Source organism: Strix aluco, chromosome 24 (genome assembly GCF_031877795.1).
Source record: "Strix aluco isolate bStrAlu1 chromosome 24, bStrAlu1.hap1, whole genome shotgun sequence".
Taxonomy (NCBI): Eukaryota; Metazoa; Chordata; class Aves; order Strigiformes; family Strigidae; genus Strix; species Strix aluco.
Genome location: NC_133954.1, coordinates 2,050,362 through 2,065,417, shown reverse-complemented (window position 1 = coordinate 2,065,417; position 15,056 = coordinate 2,050,362). Strand labels below are relative to the sequence as shown.

General features: G+C 57.9%; 2 protein-coding genes and 1 long non-coding RNA gene across 35 annotated transcripts in view; 1 reads left to right on the top strand and 2 right to left on the bottom strand.

The window, feature by feature from the left end:
* The window catches only part of LOC141934042 (uncharacterized), a 151,134-nt gene that overhangs the window by 9,225 nt on the left and 126,853 nt on the right, over positions 1 to 15,056 (top strand). The window lies entirely within an intron of this gene.
* LOC141934045 (maestro heat-like repeat-containing protein family member 7) lies at positions 834 to 8,519 on the bottom strand. Of its 6 annotated transcripts, none has more exons than XM_074849266.1 (13): positions 8,166 to 8,519; positions 7,580 to 7,688; positions 4,841 to 4,908; positions 4,558 to 4,707; positions 4,248 to 4,402; positions 3,808 to 3,955; positions 3,332 to 3,469; positions 2,969 to 3,145; positions 2,468 to 2,623; positions 1,853 to 1,954; positions 1,373 to 1,475; positions 1,150 to 1,212; positions 834 to 1,032 (listed from the first exon to the last, which is right to left on the bottom strand). In XM_074849266.1, exons 3-13 carry the CDS (start codon positions 4,886 to 4,888, stop codon positions 899 to 901), a joined length of 1,374 nt encoding a protein of 457 aa, XP_074705367.1. In that variant the 5' UTR covers positions 4,889 to 4,908; positions 7,580 to 7,688; positions 8,166 to 8,519; the 3' UTR covers positions 834 to 898. The 6 variants fall into 6 exon arrangements, with proteins under 6 accessions (XP_074705367.1, XP_074705365.1, XP_074705363.1 ...); XM_074849264.1 differs by lacking the exons at positions 7,580 to 7,688; positions 8,166 to 8,519 and adding exons at positions 5,029 to 5,154; positions 5,598 to 6,790; XM_074849262.1 differs by lacking the exons at positions 7,580 to 7,688; positions 8,166 to 8,519 and adding an exon at positions 5,029 to 6,790.
* LOC141934051 (uncharacterized) lies at positions 10,520 to 14,613 on the bottom strand. Of its 3 annotated transcripts, none has more exons than XR_012626274.1 (4): positions 14,413 to 14,613; positions 12,866 to 12,967; positions 12,000 to 12,044; positions 10,520 to 10,561 (listed from the first exon to the last, which is right to left on the bottom strand). It is a non-coding gene; the product is annotated as an uncharacterized LOC141934051 (long non-coding RNA). The 3 variants fall into 3 exon arrangements; XR_012626273.1 differs by having other exon boundaries at positions 10,525 to 10,561; positions 12,000 to 12,047; positions 14,413 to 14,612; XR_012626272.1 differs by lacking the exon at positions 10,520 to 10,561 and having other exon boundaries at positions 11,910 to 12,047; positions 14,413 to 14,609.

The following is a 15,056-nucleotide window of genomic DNA, read 5'->3' as shown; positions in this document are numbered from 1 at the left end:
ACAGGCTGCCCAGGGAGGTGGTGGCGTCCCCAGCCCTGGGGGTATTTAACAGACGCGTAGACGTGGCGCTCGGGACGCGGTTTAGTGGTGGGTTCACCAGTGTTGGGTTCACGGCCGGACTCGGTGACCTTAAAGGTTTTTTCCAACCAGAATTATTCTGATTCTCCGATTCTATTAATTCTCTAGTGCTGTCTTGCACCCAGTAAGGGAACGCTACTGCTGGTACCTGAAGGGATTTTGGGGTTTTTTTGAGAAGGCAAAATTGCCACTTGGTGTCGTGGTTTAACCCCAGTCGGCAACTAAGCACCTTCCCCCCCAGCAGGATGGGGGGAGGAGAATTGGAAAGGGAAAAGTGAGAGAAGTGGTGGGTTGAGATAAGAACAGTTCAATAACTGAACTAAAATAACATCAATAATAAATTGTCATGAAAAGGAAAAATTAGCAAAGAGACAGAAATGAAACCTAAGGAGGACAAGTGATGGCAATGAAACCAACTGCTGACCACCAACCGACCGGTGCCCAGTCAAAACCAGCCCAGCTCCCCAGTACAGGAGAGGATTTTGGTGCTGGGACAAATGGCGACGTGCCAGCTTGGCGTGGGGGTGCCTTTTTGTGCCCTGAGACCCCTCGGGAGAGGCAGGATGGGCTAAAGCTTCCCTGCTCCTCCTCCTCCTCCTCCTCCTCCTCCTCCTCCTCCTCCTCCTCTCTGGGCTTTGTGGTCTCGCGGGACACCCCGGGTGCGGGTGTGCGGCCCTGGGGGCAGCGGCACAGGGACACTGCTCGGGGGGGTCCCCGTGGGAAGGACACCGTGGGACTGGGCTTGTTGCTCCAGCTTGATTTAAAAAAAATTTTATTGAAGTACGGCCTTTCCCCGAGAACTGCACCTCTCCGAGGGTCATCAGGCGCAGCACCACAGCGACCGCAGGCTCCATCCTGACCTTGGCTTCTGCTTTAGAGCTGTCAGGATGAGGACGGTCTGAGCTGCCAGGCACCTGATGGAGTGCTCAGCATCGTTCTCCAAGGACTGGAGGGCTGCGAGAGAAGGAAACAGAGCAGAGGTGAACCCCCCCTGCCCGCAGAGACCCCAGGAGCCCAGGCTCTGTCCCCCGCCCCACCAGCCCCCGCCAGCACAGCACTGCCCCTACTCACCACTGTGGCAGATCTCCCACAGCTTCTCCAGCCTGAGGATCCTCCGGCGCCGCGCAGCAAGCCCTGGGGCACAGGGCTCCTGTCAGAGCTCTGCTCCCCCTCAGCAGGGCTGTCCCCCAGCAAGGACAGCACCCGAGGGTGCTGGGACCCAGCAAGACTCCCAGCGAGCCCCACCAGTGGGGACTGGGGCCGGGTGACCAGAAACGGGTCCCCGGGAACTCACCCATGAACCTGACGGCCGCCTCTCGCACGCTGGCCTGAGGGTCCTCCACATAGGGCAGGCTCTGGAGCAGATACTTGTCCGCGCTGTTCCTCTTGTGCGTTATCTGAGGGAGCACAAGGGCACGGGGCTGGTACGGTCCCTCCGCAGCCGTCCGGACCATTCCCTCCTGCCAGCACCCCGCTCCCTCCCAGTGACTCCCGTCTCCCAGCCAGGAGCCCCGTGGGGCTGAGGGCCAGAGAGAGCCGCAGGCAGAGGGGGCTGGGGGTGCTGAGACCCCTCCATCCTGCTGCCAGGGCCCAGATGGGCCGGGGTCTCGTGGAGAAGAGCCCTTGGGGGCGGCGTGCTGGAGGGCAGGGAAGGAGGATGCAGCTGGAGCAGCGGGGCTGGAGCAGGGCGGCGATGCAGAGCGGCACAGCCCCCCCCACGGCACGGCTGCAGCCCCCATCCAGCCTGGCCCGGGGCTTTGGGGGTTGTCCTCACCAAGTACTCTCCGATCAGGGGTGTCTGCCCTGTCTCGGCCAGGAAGCTGAGCCTCCTCCAGCCCAGGAACTCTGCACAGGCGCGGAGGGTGTCCCAGGAAGCCTGCGGAGAAGCAGAGGCTGGGAGATGGCACCAGAGCCCAGGGAAGGAGACCTGGCATCCTCCTCCTCTGGGCCGGGCTTTGAGCTGCAGGGACGGGGTGATCCCGGGATTGGATCCCCCTTCATTCCTGGGGCCATCCCGCGCTCTGGGAGCTGGCCCCGACACCCGGGGGGTCTTTGGGCACAGCCCTGGGGGACAGGGATGGGGGCTCAAAGCACACAAAGCCCGTGGGGACTCGTGTGCTCGGTGGCCACGGGCCACTGCTGAGCAGGGAAATGTCTGTGCCCAGTTCTCCGGCCCTGCTGGTGCTGGGGCTGCAGGGACCCTTCCTCTGGGCTGGGGGGGCCCCCACCTCCCCCTCCAGCTCAGCAGCAGGGGGTAAGGAGGCCGGTGGAGGCGGGACCAGCGCAGCGGGACCCTGCGGTGACACACAATCCCATTGTCCCTCACGGCCAGGCCACCCCCGTGGTGTCAGCACGCCCTTCCCCGTGACACCAGTCACTGATCTCTGACCTTGGCCACGCTCTCGATCTTCTCGTTGGTGTGGAAGAACAGCGGCAGCACCGCACCCTGCACTTTCTTCACCATTTTTTTGGTGTTTCTCCCCACCGCGGTCTTCATCACGTCTTCGAAGAGGCGGATGGAGAGCTCCCGCACCCGGCTGGACTCCTGGCAGGGAGGAGGACAGAGGGAGCTCAGCATCAGCCGCTCCTCGCCCACGGGGAGCAGGGGCGTTAGCGTGGCTGGGGGGAAGAGGAGCTGCCCCAGGGTCGGATCCTGAACGCAGGAGCCGTCGGCCAGACCTGCAGCTGCGGCTCAACGGCCACAGAGCCCTGAAAGGCCTCGGAAGAGGAGTGGGGAGGGGAAGAGCCTGGAAAGGCCACGGAAGGAGAGTGGGAAGAGCCCCAAAAGGCCACGCAAGAGGAGCCAGGGGGACATCCCTGCCCAAATGCTGCCCGCAGGGCAGGGCTGAACGTCCTTCACCCATCGCCTCAGCTCCAGCTCCCGCCTTACATCATCGAAGAGGAGCAGGAGCTTCTCCGCCAGCCTCAGAGCGATGAGCTTGGCCTCTTCCCTCTTCATGTGAGGAATCACGTTGATGAAGAGCATCAGGGCCTTCATCCTGATATCGCTGCTGGCTGCCAGCAGGTTCTCCATGATGTCAGGCAGCAGCACCAGCATTTTCCTGGCCTGTATGGAACACACCGGTCACCTTCTTGTGAAGTGGTGAAAGACCCCCCCAGGCACCCCCCAGCCCCTCCAGAGCAGGGAAGGTGCTTGGAGCCGTCACCCCGCACCCTCCCGGCCGGGGCCAAGCCACCGCATCCCCCAGGCCCCGGCTACCAACTTGGCTCCCCTTGCTGACCCCCCACTCACCGTTTCGGGTGTTTTTGAGAGTGTCGTGAGGCCCGCGAGCACGAGAGAGAGCATCACCGGGCTGGGACGCCTCAGGTACCTCTGGGTTTTGTAGAGGGCAGCAAACTGCTTGTCGTCAATGACAGCGCTGACCAGCAGCTAAAATGGAGACAGTGGTGAGAGACCAGCAGAGCTGCGGGGCTCCCTCCCCTGCACCGGTACGGCCCGTGGCAAGGGTCTCCTCTCCCCTTGAAGCCACCTCCGAGTCCCCACATCTCTGTCCCGGGGCCAGAGCCGGGCAGGGGGATGCAGGCGGGGTGGAAGGCAGAGCGCTGCCTGCGCTGGGACAGGCTTGGTGGGGCCAAACCAGCACCGGGTGGGCCCGAGTGTGTGGCACAGGGGTCTGGGAGGAGGAAGAGGAGGAGGAGGAGGAGGAGGAGGAGGAGGAGGAGGAGGGGGAGGAAGGCAGAGCGCTGGGGCTGAGCGTGGTCACTCACAGCCAAGGGGTAGATGCAGGCGTCGTCCGCGGCACAGCTGAACACCCTGCGCAGCCGCCAGTCCCGCAGCACACCGAGCAGCTCCGACACGACTCTCCACAAAGCCCAGGGCACGGAGATCATCACCTCCCACATGGCCACGGCAGCGCTGCGGAGCCAGAGCCAACTCGGTCAGCAGAGCTGCCTCGGCTCCTCCAGACCCCAGCCCTGCCCACCCCCCTCATTTCGGGGTGCCCGGGGAGGCAGAGGGGGTGAGGTTCTGTTCCCCATGGGGCAGGGGCTCCGCTTTGGCCGGCTATGGCCGGAGTGGGAAGCGTGGTGGGATGGAGAGCCCTGCTCCTCGGGGATATCCCACAGTTTTCCGTGGGTCTGGCAGCCAGAGAGTCTCTGGGCCACTCTCCCCGTGGGGAACGAGCCTTCAAGGCTGTCGGGGCCGGTACCTGTCACACATTGGAGAGATGACCAACAGGCTCCTGACCACCTCCCTGGGGCTCCACCTGGTCAGCAGCAGCAGCAGCGAGTCCAGGCTGCGCCGGGCCGGCTCCGCGCGGATCTGCTCCACGTTTGTGTGGATGCATCTCAGGACTTCTGGCACCTGGAAGGGACACGGGTGAGGATGGTGCTGCCCTTCCCATCCCTCCCTGCCGCCTTGACATGGCTTCGGGTGCCCGAGAGAGCCGGGTTAGGGCAGGAAGAACAAGACTTGACACGGTTTGACACGGAAGGACAGTTCAGCCACGGGGCACTTACATCCGTCAGCCAGGACGCCGGGTCTGTCATGGCCGTGTCCACAACGCCGCTGCCCAACTGCCTGTCGTGGACATCGTCTGCCGTCAAGGCCTCGATGGCCACGAGGAGAACATCTGTCTTCTGAGAAGGCTGGAGGTATTCGCCAAACACCTACAGGTGGAGGGACGGCGGGGGAAGACGTGTCACGCTGAGCTTGGCTGAGCAGCTCGGCCACCTCTGGGTCCCCTTGCTCGCACAAGCCGATGCCACGGACAAGGGTCCCGGGGAGGGGGGAGCTCGTTACCGTAGTCATGTCGCTGCTCTCAGAATCCCATCCCGGTTTCTCTGGCATCTCCTCTGGCAGCGTCTCGTCTACACAGAAACATGGAAGAGTAGGTAAGACAACGGCCATCTTGGCCAACCAGCCTCCCAAAGGGTGAAAAGAGCCTGAAACGGGGGAAACGGGGTCCTGGCGTCGGCCCCCTGACTCACCGATCCGCAGCGGCAGGACCGTCGTCACCTCGCAGGGCTCTAGCGGAGAGCTGCTCTCCGGGGGAGACCCCACCTCCTCCCAAACCACCCTGGGGCTGCTGGGGGGTCTCTCTGCCATCCTCAAAACTGGGTGAGGGACAGCGGGGGGGGTTCAGCTTTAGGGAGTGACGGGAAAAGACGTGGGCTGTGCTCAGGAGTCTCCTCGCTGCGCTCCTGCCCTGTCCCTTCCCCGTCTTGTCAGACGCTGCGGGGCTGCGCTGCTTAGATACGGTGCCGTGGGGTGACACGGAGGGGTGTCACAAAGGGGTGTCACAAAGGGGGGTCACATTGTGACCTGTCACCTAGGCTGGGTGGGGCAGGGGTTCCGCTGCAGGGGATAGGGACCCAGCTTGCCACTGGGCCATGGCTCCTCTCGGGGTGTCCCCAGCCCCCCATCATGCCCCCTCAGGACCTTCCTGTACCCGCCGGCTCGTCCCAGAGGGTTCACACACCCCGGCACGGCCCCCGGACCTTCTGCTTCGATCCTGACAGAAACACTCCAGACTGCCCCGTCTCTACTTTGCGGTCACCTGGAGCGTTTGCTCGCCTGTCTCCCGTTCTCTCCCACACTCCCAGAGCAGCTTTAATCTGCTACAGCAGTGTCCTGGTTTCAGCTGGGATAGTTCATTTTCTCGAGCTGGGAGGGAGCACAGCCGCAGTGCTGTGTTTTGTGACGGCGGGATCTTCCTTCTGTCGGGATCGCTGGCCGGGAGCGGGCTGTTGGTCGGTGGGTGGTGAGCAGTCGCCTTGTGCATCACCCATTTGTACTTTCCATTGTTGTTATTTTTTTGCTTTACTACAATCACTAAACTGGTTTTTTTATCTCAACCTATGAGTTTTCCGTGTGTCCCTCCACTCTCTTCCCCCATTCCCCCGACGGGGGGAGGGGGAGCGACCGGCTGCGTGGTGTTTGGCTCCGACCGAGTTCAAACCACGAGAGTCCTTTTTGGTGCCCAGCGTGGGGCTCGAAGGGTTGAGATAACGGCAGATCGGGTCAGTGTGTCAGAACCATTTGTTAGGAGCATTCATTAGATTGGCTTAGCAATTGCTGGGCACAATGTCGATCGCTTGGCTCCTTAAAATTTCTTCTCCTCATTTCACACAGAATCACAGAATCATTCAGGTGGAAAAGACCCTCGGGATCATCGAGTCCAACCCACAGCCATGGCAAAGGTCCCTGGGGAAGGTCCCTCCCATGGGACCACGCTGGGCTGATCTCAGCGCCACTGGCCAACTGCCAAACCCTTCTCCCCCTGCTGCGGTTGCAACTGATTAAAAAAGTCGACGCTCTTTTGCAACTTTCCCCCTTTATTTTTATTCCTCTTTTTCCTGATGGCTCCAGCCAGGGCCTCTCCGGCCCGGGGAGATCTGCTCCTCGGCGCGAGGCATCGCGGGGAGCCGGGTCCCCTCATCCCTCCATCGGGTGCCCCAAAGCCCGGGTGTTCATCGAGGGGCTTCTCGAGCAGGTTGGCCTTGGAGTTCCACGTCCGGAATCGTTTTCCCAGGTTACTGCAACACCGGCCAGAATTTCTGAGGAGGAAACTTCACAACACTCTCCATCTTATCCTCCGTAGCAGCCACTTGGGCCCATCGCAGGAGGCCTCCTCGAGCAGGCTGGCCTCAGAGCTCGTCGTCAACAAAACAGCTATGACGGGTGTTCCGAAGTACGAGGCCTCCTGAGGAGGGGAGGGCTTGGCTTTCCGGGTCTTTGCAGCTGCCAGCATTTTTTCCACCATTCTTTGTCCTCGTCTTACTTGTCCTCCCCATCCTCCTCATTTTTCCCCCCATTCTCCTTCTCCTCGTCCTCCTCGTCCCCACCCTCCTCCTTTTCCTTTTCCTCCTCCTCCTCCTCTGCAGCTCTGAGCCGTCGCTGCCTGCGCTTGGGCTCGGCTCTGCTTTGACGCTCGGTCTTTGAGCGCAGCTTTGCCCTTGGCTTGGCCGGTCCCAGGCTGCTTTTCTCCAGAGGAATCCCCCAGGATCACCGGCTGCTGCCTGGAAGGACACAACGGCAGAGAGGTCTCTACCTGAGCACACGCTGGGTTTGGGGCTGCATCCTGCCCCCCATGACCCCCTTTGTGCCTCTTTGTGCGGAACGAAACCCCCTGAGCCGGGCCCCGCGGCTGACACACGGCTGTCCCCGTGTCCGCAGGCCACGCTGGGGCTCTCCTGAAGGGCTGGAGAAGATCCAGCCCCGTGAAACTGGGGGCTCCCAGTAGCCCCATCCCACCCCTCCGATGGGCGGTGATGGACGGCAAGTGCTTGGGGCTGGGGAATGGGCTCCGGCTGGGTCAAAAAATCATAGAATCACAGAATAGTTTGGGTTAAAAGGGACCTTTAAAGGTCCCTTTAGTCCAACCCCACCCCTGCCACGGCCAAGGACATCTTCAACCAGAGCAGGTCGCTCCGAGCCCCGTCCAACCTGACCACGAACGTTCCCAGGAATGGGGCATCCACCACCTCTCTGGGCAACACGACCCTGTGCAGATCCCCAGCCCTGAGCCTTCAGCCTCACCTGACCAAAGACTTTATCTTCTTCCTCTTCTGCCCTGTGATCTCCTGGAACTGTGGTGGTTCCTGGTTAGGCGAGCTTGGAGCAGCGAACGCAGGACATCCCACTGGAACTGGGAGGAGAAACCTCGTCAGAAGAGCATCGCTGGGCCGCTGCCGGCCCCGGTGACACGCAGGGGTGCTCCGGCCCCTTCCCCAAAGGTCCGAGAGGGCCGTGCTGCTCCCCTCGCAGCCGCCATCGCAGCCTCTCTGCCCCCAGTTCCCCATTGCCGTGGTTTTGCGACGGCATCGTCAGCTCCCGGTGTGGGAAGGGGGAGCGGGGAGGTGACAGGGACTCTTTTGGGGGGTCGTTTCTTGGCGGGGAGGAGGCGGCCTTGGATCACCATCCTCCCACCGCACCCTTGGGCGCATCCCACCCCGGGGCTCCGTGTTGGTGAAGCCAACGAGTCGTTAGGACAAACGGCTGTGCCGAGCTGGGAGGAAGCTTTGGCACAAGTCGGAGCCCTTTGACACTCAGCGCCGGTGATTTCCAAGTCAAATGACAGAATTTGGTTGCCCGCACTGTGGAAAGGAGCCGGGAGCTGCTTTACCTTGTCCAAGAGGTGGCAGAAACTCTCTTCTCGTCTGCTCATCCTTGCCAGGGACTTGTCTCGAGGTCTTGAGAAGAGCCCTGAGAGGTGGTTTGTGCACAAACTCCATTTCAAGCCCGGGAACGAGGAGAAGACACCGCCGTGACCCAGAGCACCACCAGCCCTTGCCGCTCGCCGTGCTCACCGGCAGATTTTGGCATTGCCGTAAAGGCTGTTTTTTTTCCCCAACTCTAGCATGTTTTTCCCCAAGTCCACCATGCCCCATCCCCAAGCACAGTCCTGGGAAAAGGAGTCACCCAGCAAAGAGTCCAGGCCACCATGGGAAGGAAGTGTTGCCTAAATTCCTCGGTCCTACCCATCAAATCTGCCTTCTGGGAGCGACCACGGCCTGGGGACATCAAGAGTCGCTGCCGGGTGTCCCCATGGGAGGACACCCGTGGGGTCACAAGGAGCAAATGTCACCTTGAGAGCAGCTACAGCAGCCAACGTACTCACTCGGGAAAGATGACGACGTGGCCAGAGAAACTCAGGGAGGCCACAGGTACCATCCAGGACACCACCATGTCCAGCAGCCGGGGGACCTGCAATGGAGGAGCTCCAAGATGGTGGGATGTCCTCAGCATGGCTGTGAGGCTGTATTGGAGGAGCTCGAGGCAGGGAGAGTTGGTAGGACCATCAACTCTCACCTGGCCGTGTCCTGCCGGGCCACCGCCATGGGACTGCCCGCGCGTGCCACGGAGAAACAGAACCACTCACCTTGAAAATCACTTGTTCCAAGTTCTCCTTCCCAGACAACATCTCCAGGAAGTCGTAGTAGAACTTCCATTTTCACCGTCGTGCCTTCAATGAGGAGCACCCCGATGTCCCTCAGGACGAAGGCGACGTTCTCCCCCTTCCCCAGGCAGTAAGAGAGGAGGGACACGGTGCCCTGGATGCAGCCCTCCGCTTTCTGCCGGGACACCGAGGCGGCTGCAGCCACCTTGCAGTATTTGAGGGGCTCCAGCTCCTTGTTGCCTGAAAAAAACCACACGAGAGGGATGGAGACGTTCACCCAGTGGCCCTTCCGCAGGCGCTTCCCAAGGCGAAACGATCGTTGCCTCCCCCAGAAAGAAAAAAACCCCAAATTTTGGGCTCTGCTCCACAGAGGGGGAGTCACTTCCGAGAAGCTTCTCAGCCCCAGGGAAGGGACGCGATGACCGTGAAGCCAACTGGGGTTTAATCCGCCATCTTACCGGGCAGGTAGGCCTTGTTGTCCGACAGGACAGGTTGCGGACCACGATGACCTTTCTGGCCAGGCGAAAGACGGGCCTGTGGATAGTCACGGCCTCCTCTCCAACCTCGATCTGTCTGGAGACAACGTCGAAGCAGCCGAGGGCGGGAATTCGGACACCCTGGAACAGAAGAGAAGGAAGGACCCAAGGGTGAGGACGGCAGAAGGAAGAGCTGGAGGTGGCCCTGACCAGGGATGGTGCTTTGGGATGGATCCTGCCCGCTCCCGCTTGGGGAGGAGACGCTGAGTCCTCCCCCTCTGAAAAAGTCAGGGCAGGAGCAGCCTGGAGAAGAATTTGAAATCCAACCGCTGGTCTATTTGAAATAGATTTTAAGGCCTAGTGAAACGTGGTCGGGACTGAGCGATCTCGTCGTACTACCAAGGCAACCGGGGTGCTGCTCAACAGGCCTGAAAAGTGTTCTTAGCCCGCTTCTTGGATAGTCCCGACCCAAGGCTGCTCTAAAACCCAGTCAAGCTAATCCTATGGAGGCAGTTTTAACAAAGGATGATTAATTGACTAAACACAGGGGGGTTGCCAGATTAAGAGAATTTAGGATATCAAAACTGCTCACTCTACCTAAGCTTTTCGTAGAACATCTTGGAGTCTTTCTCAGAATTGTGTGAGATAATAATATCATAAATAACTAATAACTAAGAAAAGATGAGAATCAAGAACTAAAAGGTTGAGTGGCAACTTCCAAAGACTTTGGACTCAGGTAATAGATTTAGAAACAGTGTATAAACACCGCGAGTCTTTCGGACATTGGCCACTCACTGAGGTGTTGGCCCAACTCTGAGTTGTCAATAAAGCTAAGCCTAGAGATTCTTTAACAAGCCCGAGGGCATCCGGGGGGTCTCCAGCGCCCAGGATCAGCCCTGAGGTCCACCACCACCTCCCAGAGGCGATACCACCCTGGCACAAGCCCTGTTTGTCCCCCAGCGGGGACTTTTGGGGTGAGTTTCCCACTTTCTGAGGAGGGAAGAGAAACGACAGGCCGTGCCCCGGGGCCGTGGGGACTCCCCAGCCCTCTGGGCGGACAAGGAGGATGCGGGTGTCACCCCACCTTGCGCAGCAGCAGCTGTTCTTAAATGCAGCCGGCCACCGCGTCCCAGACGGCTCTTCGCTCTGGAAAACAAAGGAAAACAAGGTCACGCTCCACGTCCACCAGCTCTCAACCCTCCAATGTCCCCCTGAGCTCTGGCGCGTTGAAGACCACGGTGGGGAGAAACACCAAAAAAATGGTGAAGAAAGTGCAGGGTGCGGTGCTGCCGCTGTTCTTCCACACCAACGAGAAGATCGAGAGCGTGGCCAAGGTCAGAGATCAGTGACTGGCGTCACGGGGAAGGGCGTGCTGACACCACGGGGGTGGCCTGGCCGTGAGGGACAATGGGATTGTGTGTCACCGCAGGGTCCCGCTGCGCTGGTCCCGCCTCCACCGGCCTCCTTACCCCCTGCTGCTGAGCTGGAGGGGGAGGTGGGGGCCCCCCCAGCCCAGAGGAAGGGTCCCTGCAGCCCCAGCACCAGCAGGGCCGCAGAACTGGGCACAGACATTTCCCTGCTCAGCAGCGGCCCGTGGCCACTGTGCACACGAGTCCCCACGGGCTCCGTGTGCTTTGAGCCCCCATCCCTGTCCCCCAGGGCTGTGCCCAAAGACCCCCCGGGGGGCTGGGGAGACACCCCTGATGGGAGAGGGCTTGGTGAGGACAACCCCCAAAGCCCCGGGCCGGGCTGGACGGGGGCTGCAGCCGTGCCGTGGGGGGGGCTGTGCCGCTCTGCATCGCATCGCCGCCCTGCTCCAGCCCCGCTGCTCCAGCTGCATCCTCCTTCCCTGCCCTCCAGCACACAGCCCCCAAGGGCAAAACCAGTAATCTTTATCTCTTCCCCTCTTCCCAACATTAACAATGACTAGATAAAACACATCAAAGGAGACGACATCAGGAAAGGCACGTGGACCGTGATCTGTGCTGTCAGTTCTAACAGCTGGTATCCTTCAGATTCCAGGGAGCTGAAATTTCTCTTACAGCCAACTTGAAAATTAAAACTATTCTCACTAGCCAAGAATTTTTCTCTAAGGACAGAAAACTACTGGCTTGGGATCTGAAGGTTCTTACTCCAAATCGCACTCCTGCAAGTGAGGAATTGAATTAAGACCAGGCTTTTTTCCTGGCAGGTTCTCTGCTCGTCCAGAGAAAGAGGGCGGGAGGGTTGGAAGTTTATTTGAAAGCTGAGACGGATTTTACAGGATCCCAGTTATTTAGATTTTCCATTACACTGAGCCATCACAAAGGCATGGCTAGGTAGGCTTTTTTTTAAAAAAAGTTGCTCAAATTAATCAGATCTAGAACTAAACGAACGCAGGAAAGGCTTTTGCCTTTACAATCCTTTCATCCGTGTCTCCTGATTACGCTTCCCTCTACTGCTGCCCAAATCCAGACGGTTTATGCTTTGGGCCATTTGTTTCACGTATAGAAACTTTGTTTTCTGCCTCTTCTTTTCTTCCATGTATTTGATATTTCTCAGCATGACACAGTTCTGCTGCTGTGTTCACTGGTAACATTCTTACCTGCCCACGCTCTGCGCTGGGTTTCTGTCCAGCTCCAAATCCAGGCTGCTATGACAGAAACTCCAAGTTAGTTTCTCACATTTGGAAAACTTCCCTTCTGTAACTGTCAGTGAGGCTTTGTGATGGTTTAGTCCCTGCCGGGGTCTGAGACCACGCGGCCGCTGCCCCTCCCCCACAAAGGGAGTGAAATATAAAGCCCCAAGACTGAGATAAGGAAAGGTTTAATACAACAGTGCAACAGCAACACAACAAACAACAACAATAACAATAATAGTGATAGCAATGAACAGAGCAAAATATCTACCAATACAGCAGTGAGAGGACCAGATGTACAAAACCACGAGCCCCGCGCTCTCCCGCCAGGATGTGACGTCCGTCCGTCCGGTCCGTCCGCATGGTATCCGATAACCCGGCTAGAGCTCCCCCCCCACTGCTGGCGAAACTTAACTCTATCCTGGTTAAACCAGGACAGGCTTGAAACTGCTCCCATTGGCTGATAGACCAAACCCTTTCTCGTGGTTACTGAAGGAGGTTGTGGGGTCTGACGTCTTTACACTCGAGTTTCATGGCTGTCTTCATCAGCAAATAATTTAAATATGGGGGAAGCAGCAGCAGGCAGAGAATTCACTCTGAGAATGAACCATTTCCTCTGAACCAAAAAACGAATGGGACCAGAGGTTACAGCGTCTGCATTTTGTAGAAGTTTTGTAAGGTTCTTGGGAAGATTATCCCTATGTTGTGACTACAGAGAAAGGGAATTTGCCTGCAGCGGAGCAATCTGCCAAAGCAAGTTTTGGCAGAACTGGGAGGAGGTGAAACACTGAAACCCCAAAACTGTGCTGCCCCCGAATCCCGTTGCACTGTACCTGGGGAGCAGGTGGCATTCGACCTACACACGTGCTCTGGTGTGTATCTCCCACGGGGCTGCCAGCAAGCCAGAGAGAACAGAGGGAAGGTGCAGAATGTTTCTAGAGAAAGATGCAAGAATACGTGGTTAAAAAACAAAATAAACTAAAAAAGAAATACTGTACTGAAGAAAGTACTAGTTAAGAAGGAGCAGTGGGAATAAATGGATGAAAGGGAACATTTGCGACGGCCTGGAAAGGCTACTCAAAGAAAATGCAACACTTTTAGCACAGGTCACCTCCTCTCCTCCACCCGCGGTTTCAAAACCTACTTTGTAAAACCCAATTATGTGTTATGTGTTTCCTTCCCCGGATGAGGCATTTCCCCATCCTCCTTCACCCAGAATGCCTGTTCAGTTCATGAGAACCGTGCTGCCTTTTGACAAGAGCATCCGAGAGAACCAGGCTGTCCCTCAGCACCCTGCATGTGGTTCCCTGCGTTCAGCCTACTGCAGTTACTCACGTCACGCTGGAATTTGTTCAGTTTTCTCTGTCTTTCTGCACATCCCAACCCCCACTGCATTAGTGCTAGGAAGGCTGACGAGTGTGGAAAGATCTGTCAGCATACTTTTTAAATGCCCACCTCACATCATTGCAATTTTCTTTGCAGATTTATGAGGGAACTGCTCAGGTTCAAAGGGTGATCGCAGCTCATGATCGTGTTGCCAAATATAAGGCTCAGAGAAATGTATCCAGCACGGCTGGTGCTGCTGCAGTGCTCTGTGCTCTCAGCGAAGAGGATTGTAGTGCATTTCTCAAGGCAATTAGAAAGGTGTGGGAAAAACCCCTTTTCCTTCCAAAAAGGGAAAATAAAATCTTTTCCTTGGGTACACAGTTAAGCACTACTTCTGTACTCCCCGCCCATTCCCTCCCTTCACTCCTTCTGACTAACAAACTCGCTGATTTCTAAACATTTCTGAATTCCAAAGTCATTGGCTGTTGTCTTGCCCCACTCGCTTGCTCTTAAATCTTTGGCTTTTGGTGGGAGAAGAGGTAAAAAACTTCTCTGTAAAATCTATACGACCAAAATGGGAACAAAATTATTAGTTTTTATTGCCTGCGATGGCATCTAGCACGTAACACGGAATGGGACTTTAGGTGTTTCCGCGTTGTTCAGAATGATACGGATTTGCCTCCACTGTGTTATCACCGGAGTTTGGGTGGATAGCAAATTAGGGAATCTCAGGGAAATCGATGCCGCTCCCTCAGGAATCCCACGTTGCAGCACACTGTCTCTAGGTCACCACTTGCTAAGAGAAATATGCGAACACTGGGGTTTTGTGGCCTCTAGAAACTTGTTTCTGTTAAACAATTGAAAGCGACTACATCTTTCCTTCTGGACCTTTCCAGAACATACAGTCTCATAAAGTACACCACAGACTGGGGTTATTCTTCTCAAATGGTGCCCACATTATCCATATTTTACACACACTCAGGAGTCAGTATAAACAAAAACTAGTTCTCGTTTTCACAGGGCTTCTTTTGAGGGACAAAACCATCTCACTCACCTGAATGCAGCAAAGACTGGAATTGTCATTCGGTGCGTTTATCTCTGGGCCTCAAAGGAACCTGTAACACACATGAAGAAAATCCTTGTTTTCTTGTGCTTTAAGCAAGATGACTTCTTTAGGGATGAATGGGAAGTACAACTCTTGAGAAACACAGACACGTGTTTTTATCAGCGTGGGAAAAAACAAGTATGATCACTCAGTTTTAAATGTGTTTTCATTTTGACTGATCCCACAGCAAAGAATGTTTCCGCGCGGCGCGGATCGCAGCTGCAGGGCCCAACACCAGGAACTCACCCCGCACGCAGCCTCACGGGCTGAACTGGGCAGAAAAAGAGTTTATTTGTGAGAGGAAGCGCGGCTGCACGGCCCTGCCCCGCGGCTGGCTCCGGCGCCGGGCTCTGCTCAGAGCCGCGGCTTCCGGGCGGGGTCCTGCCGTGCCCAGGGCGTCCCTGTGCCCGCCGGCACGCGCGGGTCAGGCGCTGGGAAGGGCACCTCTAGCGGGGGCCTTGCCGGAGCTGCCTCGGCCCCGCCGCGCCCCGGGACGCTCTTTCCGGCGGCGGCGGCGGCAGCGGCGGCGGCGCGTGCAGGTACCGCGCGGCGGGGGAAGGGCCCGGCTGCGGCCGCCGGTGCCTGGGCCCGAG